Source organism: Sphaeramia orbicularis, chromosome 16, assembly GCF_902148855.1.
Source record: "Sphaeramia orbicularis chromosome 16, fSphaOr1.1, whole genome shotgun sequence".
NCBI lineage: Eukaryota > Metazoa > Chordata > Actinopteri > Kurtiformes > Apogonidae > Sphaeramia > Sphaeramia orbicularis.
Genome location: NC_043972.1, coordinates 7,421,768 through 7,435,835, shown reverse-complemented (window position 1 = coordinate 7,435,835; position 14,068 = coordinate 7,421,768). Strand labels below are relative to the sequence as shown.

Sequence of the window (14,068 nt, the reverse complement as noted above, 5' to 3'; positions counted from 1 at the left end):
TTTGTCAGGAGCAAAACATACATCTGGAATTCCAGAAGTTACATTAATTGGCTGTTTTTGGACTGAAGGCATGCTTTTGTGTTATGCTTGCTGACATTTTGATATCTGTTAAATAAAGCATTATTTCATACATTTTATATGGATACTGTTTCCCAAAATGAAGTGAACATCTGCCTTTCTTTGAACCTTGACTCAAAACTCACCAAATTGTTTTTGTAGCTTTCTGAAAGCTAGATGCATTAATGCTGTGCAAGTTTACACCTCATGCCATATTTCTTTTTCTATAAAAATAGCTTTTTACTTGGTGTTCTGTTTTGTGTTGGCTCTGAGCATGTATTTTTGGTGAATTTCACACTGATAGTTGTTGTTATCCTGCCAACACATCGTCCAACAGTGATTTTCGAGTTTTCAAGACCCCTCTGGCTGTTAAACATGCATGTGAATGAGGCTGTAAAAGGCTGAGGGGGTCTTTGCTTCAAACTCGTCTGCAGAAAATGTTTTGTTGCCTGCTGTAGACTTGCACAAGACTTGAGATGGTTTCAAATTGGAAAAGTTTTTAGTCAGTTTCTCGGAAGACTATAGAAAAGTGTGTTAAACTCTTGCCAAGTTTGTCAGCACTAAAGTGCTGATATCCTCAGTGACTTTTTGTTCATGTGTTTCCACCTGGTGCTGTTGGTTTTAATGCTTTTTCTTTTATGAGGGCTGCAACTAAAGATAATCTTCATTACTGATGGATCCTCATTTACATGGTAAAAGATAAAATAATAGTGAAAACGTCTCTGGTAGTTCAGACTATTGTAACTTCTGTTTTTCGTCATCTACAAACTGAAACCTAAAGATGTTTCATTGACTCTAAGACTAAAACAGGGGTACAGAATTGGCTTAATTGTTGCATTTGTATATCTGCTGTTTGCATTGTTTCCTGAAAAGTCACTGAAACAATTTATTAACATCAACAGAGTTAGATTTTGAAGTGTTGCTGTTCTACTTTGATTTATTCCTGCCTAATTCATATCCCTGTCTCTGTATGCCATTGTCCTTTGCTCAGGTACTATACTAAATATTATCATTTGTTAATATTTTTGTTGTTTCTAATCTAATATGTTGGCAAAATTGTCTTAATAATGTATCATTGCCTCAACAAAACTCTGTTCATACCAAATGTCTGCTTTGAAAACATTAGTTCAGAATAATGTAGGAAAGTAGCTTTTGTAGACGGCGAAGGCATCCCTTAATAAGAATTCTTAAAATAGGAGAAAGCAGCCGCAGCCCCAAAACCCCAAGAACTTTTAAAAATGGAAAGTTTTGAATGTGGAACGAGTTGCAGCCAATTCTGATTCCCAAGGGTGTTGCCATGCTAGTCTCCAAAATAACCCCCCCCTGTTTCACACAGTCTTGAATCAAAAGGAATAAATCCTGAACCGAGGGGTGTAATTTGACAGATACCTGGGGTAATTCTACTATTTGATCACCCAGGTCATAAAACAAGTTTTTTAGTCCTTTGCAGGACTTCTGTAGGTTTGTAACTGATCTCCCATCTTTTGTTTCCAGTTCAAAGTTGAGCAGTGGTTCAGGGACAGGAAGGAGCTCCAGGCCAGGCAGGACTAGTGATCCGCCCTGGTTCCTGTCTGGTTCTGACACACTGGGCAGACTGGCAGGCAACACCCTTGGGTAAGTTCTGGCAGGGTTGACAGAGACAAATGGTCCTGTGAAAGCTCAGTGTAAAGAGCATAGCACTGATGCTGCAGTGTGTTAGGGGTGTTGTACCCACAGGGTTCAGTGCCACACTTGCTGGAGAAAAACCTCAGCAGTGCTGGACCATCTGACAGATAAAGAGTCCACCAAATGGAATTCATCAAAAGACCTGACCATTTCCATCGACCCAGTTAAATTTGCAGCGTTTATGGTTGTGTGCCCTGTGTTTTGGTGATTATTTCTTCCAAATATAGTTTTAGCAGCTTCTGAAATTAGAGTTATGTTGAAGCACAACAAACCTGAAACTGCAGTCGAATGGAAACAAACCAGTAGATTATATATCCAAACATTACCTGATTAAATTATGAGAAGGGCCACTAAATAATTTCTGTCTTCCTGTAAATGCTGCTGAAAGTCGTCTGCTCTGCACTGTTTCTGCTGTCACAAGGCTGAATCCCTTCAAACCCAGATGTGTGCGTGCTCTGAGCCTGCTCTGTTGGTCAGATGGTGTTTTTGGCAGTTGTGTCTGACCTTGGCCTTGTGCTGTATGTAACAGGAGTCGCTGGAGTTCTGGTGTAAATGGAGGCAGTGGAGGAGGTGGAAGTGGAGGAGGAGCAGGGGGAGGTGGAGCAGGAGGTGGCAGCAGTGGAGGAGGAGGGGGTGGAGGAGGAGGCGGAGGTGGAGGCACATCGGGCAGGTCGTCAACAGCTGCCCGTGACTCCCGTCGGCAGACCAGGGTGATCCGTACGGGAAGGGATCGTGGCTCGGGCCTTTTAGGCAGCCAGCCTCAGCCTGTCATACCAGCCTCTGTCATCCCTGAAGAGCTTATTTCTCAGGTACAAAATGCTTAATGTGGGTTTTACCGTTGTATTAACAGCTGAGTTCACGTCGGTATAAACCAAATATTTTCCTTCCCACATCCTTTTCCTTTCTCCAAAGGCCCAGGTAGTTCTTCAGGGGAAGTCCAGGAGTGTGATCATTAGGGAGCTTCAGAGGACCAATCTGGATGTCAACCTAGCTGTCAACAATTTATTGAGTCGGGATGACGAGGATGGAGATGATGGTGATGACACGGCCAGCGAGTCCTACCTCCCAGGAGGTGTGTTCTCAAAACAGGAAGTGATGACTCAATGGGTGGCAATGCATATATAACCAACAAACTATTAGAAAATTTCACTATTTGTATATACTTTGTTCACAATATTAGGTTAGGGTCTTCCCTCATATTGCATATAGTTTTTGTTAAATATTTTTTTATTTTTAGCTGTTACAAATAAATGCTGATGCTGTAATATTATGCATCATTTTTTCATTTGATCATATCAGCCTGCACTATTTTGGACTTTTAATTCACATGCATACACATCAGCATCTGATCTCATGTCAAAGAAAACACTATTTAAAGGATTCATATCACAGTTATGAAGGCTTCTGTTGGCAACATTTGACAGGATAAATCTAGTCATCTATAACAAGTGTCTGAGGTTTATACATTCATATGAAGAGCCAATGTGACCTTTTGTTTAAAGTTTGGACCTCTTTGTGCCCGTCTCTCATGCAGAGGACCTGATGTCCTTGTTGGATGCAGACATTCACTCAGCCCATCCTAGTGTGATTATTGATGCTGACGCCATGTTCTCTGAGGACATCAGCTATTTTGGCTACCCCTCCTTTAGACGCTCCTCTTTGTCCCGCCTGGGATCCTCCAGAGGTAACTCAATAACTCATGTCTAACTAGTGGAGCGAAGGCAGGGTGTTGGAGAGGCTTTGGTGGCTACACTGGTGATGGCTTTTGTTTGTGGGGGTGGAGCTTTGAGGGCTTCAGAAGACAAAACCACAGAGATCAGGAAAGGAAGTTTCAGTCTATGAGATATACATAAGGATGAGGAAGACCTCATAGAGATGGTGAAAAGGGGAAATGTATTCTACATTTTTGGTGCTGTACAGGGGTGTTGCAAGATTTTATGCAGATTTTAAGCTTATATACAGGGGAAATCTAATGTTTAGCACTGTATGCTGCATGGCTGTAGTACATACTGTGAGCTCTCTGAGAAAGGCCCGCTAGGCCCACCTGTGTTAACAGGGACCCTCTAAGGCAGTCTATTCTAAAAACCTACCTAGCCCACTTTTAGCCCATATGCATGCTTTCTTTCTGTCTGTCCATTTCCTCTTCTACCTCGCATTTTAACATAAGAGCGTGCAAACTGACTCACCCATATACAATAATTTAAGACTCCCACTCAATCTTCAGTACTGCAATTATGATTTGCATCACAGTGATTCTAAAGAGTCTATCTCTCTCTTCTTAAAACTATGTTGACGGGTCTTTCCCAGAGAGTGGCTTACTTCTATCCCACTGGTGTGACCTTATTGCATACCAGTTCTCCTTCTTCCCTTAGAGCGTGACTCAGAGCTGTTGCGTGAGCGTGAGTCCGTATTGAGATTACGTGAGCGGCGGTGGCTCGATGGGGCCTCGTTCGACACGGAGCGAGGCTCCACAAGCCGTGAGGGTGAGCCTAGCCTTGACAAGAAGAGCATCCCAGTCCAGAGTCCTGTGTCCCTAGGAGAGGAGCTGCAGTGGTGGCCTGACAAGGTATGATGATAATGAGCTTAAACAGAACTGTAGACTGAATGTTTTATGTACTGTATTTTATTTGTGGTTCTGGTAGGGCCTCAAAGTTACAGTTGTTAGATATTCATTGGAAAGTGTATGAAAACAGCATACAAATGACTTAAATAGTAAAATGTTCTCAAGTTCAATTAATGCTAAGCTTGTTGTGCTTGGGTGATGATAATCTCTGGTTTCCTCCTCAGGATGGTGTGAAATTTGTGAGCATTGGAGCCATGTTTTCTGAGCTGGTAGCTGTTAGCTCCAAAGGAGAGCTTTATCAGTGGAAGTGGAGTGAACCTGAACCTTATAGGAATGCTCAGGTAAAGAGCTTAATCTCTGCCAATTAAATTACACATATGCTTTTGGTTATAACAAGCATGAGAAGGTCAGAATTAATTAAAAAAACATGTATCCATCCTCTGCTAATATATACATCTAGTGACTAATATTCTTTTTGTCTATTATTACTGTCAAATATTTAAAAACTTGACAATATTTGTTTTTTTTAATGATTTATTTTCTAGTATAAGATAATGAGCACCATGAAATATGTCTTAAGCCACTCTCTTTAACCCTCGTACCACTTATCCAACAGAATCCTTCCATTCATCACCCTCGTGTGTCCTTCTTGGGTCTGGCCAATGAGAAGATCACCTTATTGTCTGCCAATAGCATCAGAGCCACTGTAGCGACAGAAACCAACAAGGTAGATTGGATTTGCTGGTCTCGTGTTTGCTGTGTTCATGCTGAAGCTTCTACAAGCTGATTAGTATAACTTTTACACTGATTGAGTAATTAGGTGTTACAATATTAAGTTGTACCCTGACATCATGCAAATATGTTGAATGAATTATTTACTTTCTTGAATAGGTGGCGACCTGGGTGGATGACACACTGAGCACAGTGGCCTCTAAGCTGGAGCACAGTGCTCAGGCTTTCCCTGAGCTGCAGGGGGAACGTATGGTGTCACTGCACTGCTGTGCACTCTATACATGTGCACAGCTGGAAAATAGCCTCTACTGGTGGTGAGTTTCAAATTTCAACAAAATGAATGCTTTGTTTTTAACAATATCACTAGTTCGTTCCCAGTACATTCTTATTTTGTTGAGTTGTCTTTTGACTCTTTACTGGTTGCGTCTGTCTGTAGGGGTGTTGTGCCTTTTAGTCAACGAAAGAAGATGCTTGAAAAGGCCAGAGCCAAGAACAAAAAGCCAAAGTCCAGTGCTGGCATCTCCTCGATACCCAACATCACCGTGGGAACACAGGTACTGAATAATCCCTAGAATGAATAACTTGTCCTTCTTTCAGTTGATGTGAACAGATTTGTTGATATTCGGTTGACATAATTTCCTTCTTCCTTTTTAGGTATGCTTGAGGAGTAACCCCCTTTATCATGCCGGTGCAGTGGCCTTTTCTGTTAGTGCTGGGATTCCCAAAGTAGGCGTGCTTTTGGAGTCTGTCTGGAACATGAACGACAGCTGCAGGTTCCAGCTGCGCTCACCAGAGAGCCTCAAGAACATGGAGAAGACCACTAAGACCCAGGAAATCAAGTCAGTGTAACTTTATGTGATGAAAAAGTCTAGTTTTCAAAGTAACTATGTGGTCTAGACCTTAGGTCTTTTCATTATGTTATAAAACCAACCATCTTATAAATTTAATTCCTTCTCACTATCTTTTTTTTTTTTTATCCCTCAGAACTGAAAGCAAGCCTGAGCTTGTTAAAACGGAGATGGGTCCTCCTCCATCCCCAGCCTCTACCTGTAGTGATACCTCTTCCATCGCTAGCAGTGCCTCGCTGCCCTACAGTATGTGCACTTTCTCATTTATCCCCTTCCTCTTAACCTCCAGCTCTCACAAAATAAGTCTTGACTTTTTTTCCTCTATCTCCCAGGCACAGAACCAATTTCTTCCTCACTCTGTCCTCTCATTAGTCCTTTGACTTTGAAACAGATGGTACACAGGCTTTTATCAGTGATTTTTTTTTTTTTTTTTTTTTTTTCCCTCTTTCCCTGTCTGTTTTCCTGTGGAAGAAGCACAGCCAGCTCACGGTATACACTGTGCTGTATTTGGTTGGCTTTCTAAAACCTCTTATCATATGAACCATGTGGAAGTTCTAGGTTTTTTTTTTTTTTTTCTTAATTCATTTTCCTTATTCGACAAAGTTTTATCACCTGGTCAGCAAGTTTTTAATGCTTGGAGTTTATGTTAAACCTTTGTTTTCAATGTTTGGTGCAAAGAATGATACATTTTCGGAGATATTCTTATAGTTAGTATTCTGTATGTCTTGCAGAGCGAAGGCGCTCTACCCCAGCTCCCAAAGAGGAGGAGAAGGTGAATGAAGAGCAGTGGCCTCTCAGAGAGGTGGTGTTTGTGGAGGATGTTAAAAATGTCCCTGTGGGAAAGGTGGGTGTATCTGGAAAAACAGTAACAAACAGGCCAGAGTGTGCAAATACAATAATATCCTGTAAAAATTCATGTATAATGAAATCTCTTCATTTCTTGGTTCTGTGTGTGTGTGTTTTTGTTGTCATGAAATGTTGGTTCCATAACTTATTACTTCTCACTGTGCCCCAGGTGCTGAAAGTGGATGGTGCATATGTTGCTGTGAAGTTTCCAGGGACATCGAGCAGCATGAGCAACCAGAGCACTGCTGCTCCCACCGATTCAGACCCGTCATCACTGTTGCAAGACTGCAGGCTTCTCAGAATAGATGAGTTGCAGGTACAGACACAAATGGATCAAATATTTCTGTCTTTAGGAACTTCAGTGGGCATATTTGATCTATATGTTTTATGTCAGTATCTGATGAAGACATTCTTCATCATTTAGTTCTTTTTCTGTTTTTTGGCAGGTGGTCAAAACTGGTGGAACTCCCAAAGTTCCTGATTGTTTTCAGCGCACGCCTAAAAAACTCTGTATTCCTGAGAAGGCTGAGATTCTAGCTGTGAATGTTGACTCCAAAGGTTTGTCCTTTATTCATAAATCGCTATCAATGTTGTTGTTTGTGTTGTTTTGTGTGACAAAATATAAGGCAAAAGATTGTTGTGAGCACTATTGCAGCATCAATTTTTAGTGTAGTTGATTTATCACAAAAAAGTCATTTTAACTTGAAACAAATTTTGACTCAAATGTACAAGCTGAAACAAGTATTAAATATACAAAGTAAAATATACATTTTACACAGTGCCTTTCTCTGCTCATTGTCATCAAATCCAGCTCATTACCATACAACAGAGGTTGTTTTTTTCCTATTTGTGCAGTTATATCACCCAAAACAGTCCTGATCCTGACCTTTTTCAATTTTAGACAATTATATAATTGCGCAGGCTGATATTTTGATTCAATTAATTGTGCAGTTTTCATTAAGGTTTATATTGTAGTTCAATGTAAAGTATTTTCTGTCCTTACACATGTCTTCATCCTTCAGGAGTCCACGCAGTGCTGAAAACTGGTAACTGGGTAAGGTACTGTATCTTTGACCTGGCTACAGGCAAAGCTGAGCAGGAGAATAACTTCCCTACTAGTAACCTAGCCTTCCTGGGACAAAGTGAGCGCAATGTTGCTATCTTTACTGCTGGGCAGGTGAGTTGTCTTAAAAAGGTGATGTAGCTTTACAAATTTGTACGACCGATTCTAAACAGCACTGAATTCAAATGATGCATTGATTTTCTTTAGGAATCTCCCATCATCCTACGGGATGGAAATGGCACAATCTACCCTATGGCCAAAGACTGCATGGGTGGAATCAGAGATCCTGATTGGCTGGACCTTCCTCCTATCAACAGCTTGGGGATGGGGGTGCACTCTCTGGCTAATCTTCCCACAAACTCCACTATCAAAAAGAAAGCTGCTATCATAATTATGGCTGTGGAGGTAAACACTTCAGTGTAGACTTTTGCCAGCTCTTTTCCATGATATTTGCTTAACACATCAAAACACAAAGTAATGGGTCAGTACTCATACAGGTAACACCTCTTTGTCTTCAGAAACAGACACTGATGCAGCATGTGTTGCGCTGTGACTATGAGGCGTGTCGTCAGTATCTGGTGAACCTCGAGCAGGCGTTCCTTTTGGATCAGGGCAGTCAGGCCCTTGGGGCACTTCTGGGACACCGTTGTGATGGAAACCGCAACATCCTCCATGCTGCAGTGTCTGTCTGCTTTCCTGTTAGTAACAAGGAAACCAAAGAGGAGGAAGGTGAGCTCAGTCTGTCCACACTGAGGCCTCTTGATGAGCCAAGTTTGATAACATAGAACATCACTTTGCTCCCTCGACTCTCAATTTCAGCTTCGAGTGTGCTCACCTCTATGTGTTGAGTTTCCTGCTGCCTCTTGACTTTCCTGTCCACACTAATAGACTGTGCTGTTAAATTTCAGAAGCTGAAAGGTCAGAGAGAAACACATTTGCAGAGCGTCTGTCTGCTGTGGAGGCAATTGCCAATGCCATTTCTGTGGTGTCAAGCAACAGCTCTGGAAATAGGACTGGCTCCTCTAGTAGCAGAGGGTAGGTAACATTTTTAACAGATTGAATACTATTATTTTTGTGCTGCACAGGCTAAGTACAAAAAATCTGAAAAGCAAACTGCAAGTGTCTCAGACACTTGATGATAATGATCTTTCTGCTGTCCAGTTTCACGGAACATCGACTTCTTCAGTTTTGACATACGTGTGGCAGAACTAATCGTCATTTTTATTTTGCGTTGTGTCCAGGCTTCGTTTGAGGGAGATGATGCGGAGGTCTTTAAGAGCAGCAGGTCTTGGCCGCCATGAGTCTGGACCATCTTCCAGTGACCACCAGGACCCTGTATCCCCACCCATTGCCCCACCAAGTTGGGTCCCTGACCCCCCACCCATGGACCCTGGTCAGTGGATTTTAACTAGACTTCAGAAGAGAGAATTATCTGATCTGGTTTATGTGAATTGTTTAGACTGACTCTATCATTGCCATAGTTTTAAGTTTGAAATACAAGGTTTAACACTCCTTTGTGTAGATAATACTCACTGTGTCCTTTTAATAGGGTGTATTGTAACAGTATTGATACTATACTGAACTGTGGTTTCATTTCATCAACAGATGGTGACATTGACTTCATTTTAGCACCAGCTGTCGGGTCACTCACCACAGCTTCCACTGGGAACAGTCAGGGACCTAGCACCTCTACCATACCGGGTAAGGATGACAAAACAATTCAGTGAAATCAAAATGCTGTATGTTCTTTTAAACCTGCATGGCTGTAGCATTACAGCTTTTTTTTTTTTTTAAATTACACTTCCTTAAATTGTAAACTATGATATCATTTGTTACAGTGGAGGTTGTGTTGGTTATTAGTTTTAATTCTTTTTCTAATTCTGCTTTGATTTTCACACGTGCAGGTCCATCCACAGAGCCGTCTGTGGTTGAATCTAAAGACAGGAAGGCCAACGCTCACCTTATCTTAAAGCTGATGTGTGATAGTGTAGTTCTGAGGCCACACCTACGGGAGCTGCTCTCTGCCAAGTACGTTTGTCATCTTCATATTACAAATGCCATTTTGTGCATTACATTATTCAATTCACCACATTTGTTAGCTGATTTGCCTCTCTGCCTGCTAGTCTGAGTTTGTTATTGCTTGGACAGGGATGCCCGTGGAATGACCCCTTTTATGCTGGCCGTCAGTGGGAGAGCCTACCCAGCAGCCATCACTGTTCTAGAGGCTGCTCAGAAAATGGCCAAGGGTAAGACAACAACTCGGCTTTCTGCTAAAACTGGGTTATTATTGATGTGAAGTTAAATGCCAACTTTGCATATGTCCCCGTGTGTTATGTGCTTTTTCTACACATGAATTTCAACATTCAGAATGAATGTGGCAGGGAGTCGGGGATTAGGTTTGCTCTGAATAGATTCCTGTCATCTCAACAGGTTTGGTAACAGTAGAAACCCGGGAGGTTATCTATGAGTCATGTGAAACCTGATCTATTTTACTGCCCTGCATTCAATAACTAATAGTGTTGTGTCTGGCATTCCTCCTTCTTCTTATCTGATCTTTTGCTAATGTTTGCAGTGGGTGATCCGGGCATTGCAGAGAAAGAGGATGCAGACTCCGTGTTCATGGAAATGATTTGCCCCTTGGGGACCAATCCAGATGATTCGCCCCTCTATGTTCTTTGCTGCAATGACACCTGTAGTTTCACTTGGACAGGAGCTGAGCACATTAACCAGGTCAGAGGAACGTGATAACCTCACAGTCAAAATCAGAAAGTTAATTGATTCTAGAGAAAGTGGTCAACAATGTAGTGAGCATTATTGTCTATACTGACAACTTAACCTTGGACTATTTTCACTTATTTCCACTCACTTACTCTACACCAGTGTTTTATTTGTAAATTCCATTATGGTGTTTAATTAAAAACTGACACCACTGCTGTGATTTTGTCTCAGGATATCTTTGAGTGTCGAACCTGTGGTTTGCTTGAGTCCCTCTGCTGCTGCACTGAATGTGCAAGAGTATGCCACAAAGGACACGATTGCAAGTAAGTCTTAGTTTTGAGTCTTGTCTGTTTTGTTTTTGCCACTGGTGTTAATTTTAAACAAGACTGAATGGGTTGTGATAAATTTGTCTAACTGTTTTTTCCAGGCTGAAGAGGACTTCCCCTACAGCTTACTGTGACTGTTGGGAGAAATGTAAATGTAAAACACTAATTGCTGGACAGAAAGCTGCCCGCCTGGATCTGCTGTACAGGTTACTTACAACCACTAACCTGGTCACCACACCAAACAGCAGGTAAGACTTAGATTAGCTGTCTAATTCTTTAGTAGACTATCTATGTTGCAAACCTGAAGTATATTGCATATGATTTGTTTTATACCATTCATTTATGCTTATATCTTGTATTTTTGTTTCTCATCTGTAGAGGGGAGCATATTTTACTGTTCCTGGTGCAGACTGTTGCCAGGCAGAGTGTTGAACACTGTCAGTACCGTCCTCCACGTATCAGAGAAGACAGGAACCGCAAGGCAGCTAATGCAGAAGGTGGGTTCATATTTTTACTAAAAAAATATGTAATCTTGTCATCTCTTTACAGACTTCAACTTTCTAAAGAATTGCAATCAATCAAAGTGTTGCACTCCTTTTCTTCAGACTCTGATATGCCAGATCATGACCTGGAACCCCCTCGATTTGCTCAGCTGGCTCTGGAGAGGGTCCTGCAGGACTGGAATGCCCTCAAATCTATGATCATGTTTGGTTCTCAGGAGAACAAAGACCCGTATGTATTACCGTCACATTAGACAGACATCTTCTACTTCAGTATTTTTTCCTACATATACATCATTGCCATATATCATATCTGGGTTGGTGTGGTTATTCCTGTTTATCAAACAGTACTTTGAGTTTTGTCTTGTCTGTTAGACTTAGTGCCAGCAGCAGAATTGCCCACCTCCTGCCAGAAGAGCAGGTTTACTTGAACCAGCAGAGCGGCACCATTCGCCTTGACTGTTTCACTCACTGCCTCATTGTCAAGTGTGCCCCTGACATCACTGTAAGTCCACTTCAGCTTGATAATACCTACGACCATGCATTGTCCTCTTTCACTGCTGGTATCGCACCAAATATTTTTGAGATGCTAATGATTGGGGGGTTGGCTTGTCCTTCATTAGTTTATCGATACATTGCTGGGTACACTGGTGAAGGAGCTACAGAACAAGTATACGCCCGGCCGGAGAGAGGAGGCCGTCAATGTCACCAGGAGGTTCCTGCGCTCTGTAGCCCGAGTATTTGTCATCCTCAGTGTGGAGATGGCCTCATCCAAGAAGAAAAAGTAAGAATTCAGTTATGCAGGCTATTTATTGATGCCATGCTGCCTCGGAGTGCTAACTGTGTTTAGTTTTTATTTTCCACCCCTAAACTAATAGCTGCGTGTCGAGGTTTGATCTGTCAGCTGTTTTGATTCAGACCCCTCCAGAAGCTGAATAATTCGAGTTTAAGCTTTAAAGTAAAGTTTAAAAGAAAATCTTGACAAGTACATTGTATCTTGAGGTATTACTCCATTTTGGCCAGGTTTAATATCATTTTTTCACCTGAAACAAATGCTGATGCAGTGCTGATAATGTCTTTTCTCAATTTCCTTCATAGCAACTTTATCCCACAGCCCATTGGGAAATGTCGGCGAGTTTTCCAGGCTCTTTTGCCCTACGCTGTGGAGGAACTGTGTAATGTCGCAGAGTCACTGATTGTTCCAGTGAGAATGGGTATTGCAAGACCTACAGCACCTTTTACTTTGGCTAGCACCAGTATCGATGCTGTTCAGGGCAGCGAGGAGCTCTTCTCTGTTGAGCCTCTGCCACCAAGACCCTCACCCGATCAGTCCAGCAGGTCAGTTTTACCCTCCTGTCAGGAAGAAACTTATGCCAGTTGGTGGCATTTTGTGCATCCGCAGCTTGGTATTTAGAGAGGGATGATTTCGTATTCACTGGATATAATGACTCTGGGCTCTTGTGTTTAATTTCCCTCCAGCTCCAGCCAGACGGCTGCCTCTTATATCATCAGGAACCCCCAGCCTCGTCGCAGCAGCCAGTCCCAGCCTGTCAGAGGAAGAGATGAAGAGCAGGATGACATCGTATCAGCAGATGTGGAAGAGGTAGGGAGCCTCATTACAAAATCATTCAGGTCATAATGAACTTTGTATGGAAGTGAGTCATCGCAGTTTGGAGAGGTAGCAAATAGGATGTGATGCCTCCTAAAATTGGCTCAGGATGTGCACTACAAGCTTTCACTGAGACTTTACTGTATTTAGTTTCAGGTCAGAATCTCACAACTGTTGTACCTCTGGTCATATTATAAGATATGATTGTTTCATATTTTTCATGTAGGTTGAAGTTGTGGAGGGAGTTGCCGGTGAAGAAGACCATCATGACGATCAAGAGGAACAAGGAGAGGAAAACGCTGAAGCAGAAGGGCAACATGATGAGCATGATGAAGATGGTGAGCACACAACACATTTTTTAAAGAAACTTTACTGTAGCCAGAAGTACCAGCTAGCAGTAAGTGAAACTTCTCTTTTTCTTTAGGGAGCGACATGGAGCTGGATCTGTTGGCAGCAGCTGAAACGGAAAGCGACAGTGAAAGTAACCACAGTAATCAGGACAATGCCAGCGGCCGCAGGAGTGTCGTCACAGCAGCCACGGCTGGCTCTGAAGCAGGTTGGTCCCCAGAGGTTATTTTTTAATCCTGTAGTCTATACTTAAGTGTAGATTTTCTCAAAAACTTAACTTCATAAAACATTCTCTTTAATTTCTATGTAGTGCTTGGTGGAAATGTGATTACCTGTCTTATTGACCTCCTTTAACTGAAGTCTTTGCAAATTTTTCTAAGCACCGACTGCTTACCAAATGGAAATTTCTATCTTGCTGCACTGTTTTTTTCCATCAACTACAGACTAATTCGGCCCTGAAAAAAAAAAATCACTAGGACATTCAGCATTTCGGATTGTGGGGGATTTATGTTTGGAGAGCTAATGAACAGCAGACAAAATGGTCCTTGGCTGAACACCCAATGTATTTCATTTGCAGGCAGTAGGGTGTCCTTGGCATTTCCTATTTTTGGTATGAGCTCCTCTTTACTTCAATGCATATACAGATGTCAGGGAAGAGTGAATTTGCAAAGTGCATACACAGTTTCCTGCTGAGAATTCCTTCAGTTTGTCCCCTTCTCACATTTCACTCTTATTGTGTCTGTCATTTTTAACTAATACTATCCATTACAAACCCTTGATGTTCTTTCTTCCA

The 14,068-nt window shown here is 41.9% G+C and overlaps 1 protein-coding gene across 5 annotated transcripts in view; it reads left to right on the top strand.

The window, feature by feature from the left end:
- ubr5 (ubiquitin protein ligase E3 component n-recognin 5) overlaps nucleotides 1-14,068 on the top strand; it is a 28,219-nt gene that overhangs the window by 4,861 nt on the left and 9,290 nt on the right. For all 5 annotated transcript variants that reach the window (XM_030157649.1, XM_030157648.1, XM_030157647.1 and 2 more), the window contains exons 5-37: nucleotides 1,552-1,671; nucleotides 2,252-2,531; nucleotides 2,635-2,794; nucleotides 3,257-3,406; nucleotides 4,077-4,288; nucleotides 4,510-4,626; nucleotides 4,902-5,012; nucleotides 5,177-5,331; nucleotides 5,454-5,571; nucleotides 5,672-5,856; nucleotides 6,002-6,111; nucleotides 6,597-6,709; nucleotides 6,881-7,027; nucleotides 7,158-7,269; nucleotides 7,734-7,888; nucleotides 7,982-8,179; nucleotides 8,293-8,503; nucleotides 8,683-8,809; nucleotides 9,016-9,167; nucleotides 9,380-9,475; nucleotides 9,679-9,802; nucleotides 9,923-10,020; nucleotides 10,347-10,504; nucleotides 10,724-10,815; nucleotides 10,920-11,066; nucleotides 11,197-11,315; nucleotides 11,424-11,550; nucleotides 11,694-11,823; nucleotides 11,942-12,102; nucleotides 12,417-12,656; nucleotides 12,798-12,921; nucleotides 13,154-13,265; nucleotides 13,352-13,483. In XM_030157649.1, coding sequence (XP_030013509.1) covers nucleotides 1,552-1,671; nucleotides 2,252-2,531; nucleotides 2,635-2,794; nucleotides 3,257-3,406; nucleotides 4,077-4,288; nucleotides 4,510-4,626; nucleotides 4,902-5,012; nucleotides 5,177-5,331; nucleotides 5,454-5,571; nucleotides 5,672-5,856; nucleotides 6,002-6,111; nucleotides 6,597-6,709; nucleotides 6,881-7,027; nucleotides 7,158-7,269; nucleotides 7,734-7,888; nucleotides 7,982-8,179; nucleotides 8,293-8,503; nucleotides 8,683-8,809; nucleotides 9,016-9,167; nucleotides 9,380-9,475; nucleotides 9,679-9,802; nucleotides 9,923-10,020; nucleotides 10,347-10,504; nucleotides 10,724-10,815; nucleotides 10,920-11,066; nucleotides 11,197-11,315; nucleotides 11,424-11,550; nucleotides 11,694-11,823; nucleotides 11,942-12,102; nucleotides 12,417-12,656; nucleotides 12,798-12,921; nucleotides 13,154-13,265; nucleotides 13,352-13,483 — 4,793 coding nt within the window. The remainder of the gene's footprint in view (nucleotides 1-1,551; nucleotides 1,672-2,251; nucleotides 2,532-2,634; nucleotides 2,795-3,256; nucleotides 3,407-4,076; nucleotides 4,289-4,509; nucleotides 4,627-4,901; nucleotides 5,013-5,176; nucleotides 5,332-5,453; nucleotides 5,572-5,671; nucleotides 5,857-6,001; nucleotides 6,112-6,596; nucleotides 6,710-6,880; nucleotides 7,028-7,157; nucleotides 7,270-7,733; nucleotides 7,889-7,981; nucleotides 8,180-8,292; nucleotides 8,504-8,682; nucleotides 8,810-9,015; nucleotides 9,168-9,379; nucleotides 9,476-9,678; nucleotides 9,803-9,922; nucleotides 10,021-10,346; nucleotides 10,505-10,723; nucleotides 10,816-10,919; nucleotides 11,067-11,196; nucleotides 11,316-11,423; nucleotides 11,551-11,693; nucleotides 11,824-11,941; nucleotides 12,103-12,416; nucleotides 12,657-12,797; nucleotides 12,922-13,153; nucleotides 13,266-13,351; nucleotides 13,484-14,068) is intronic.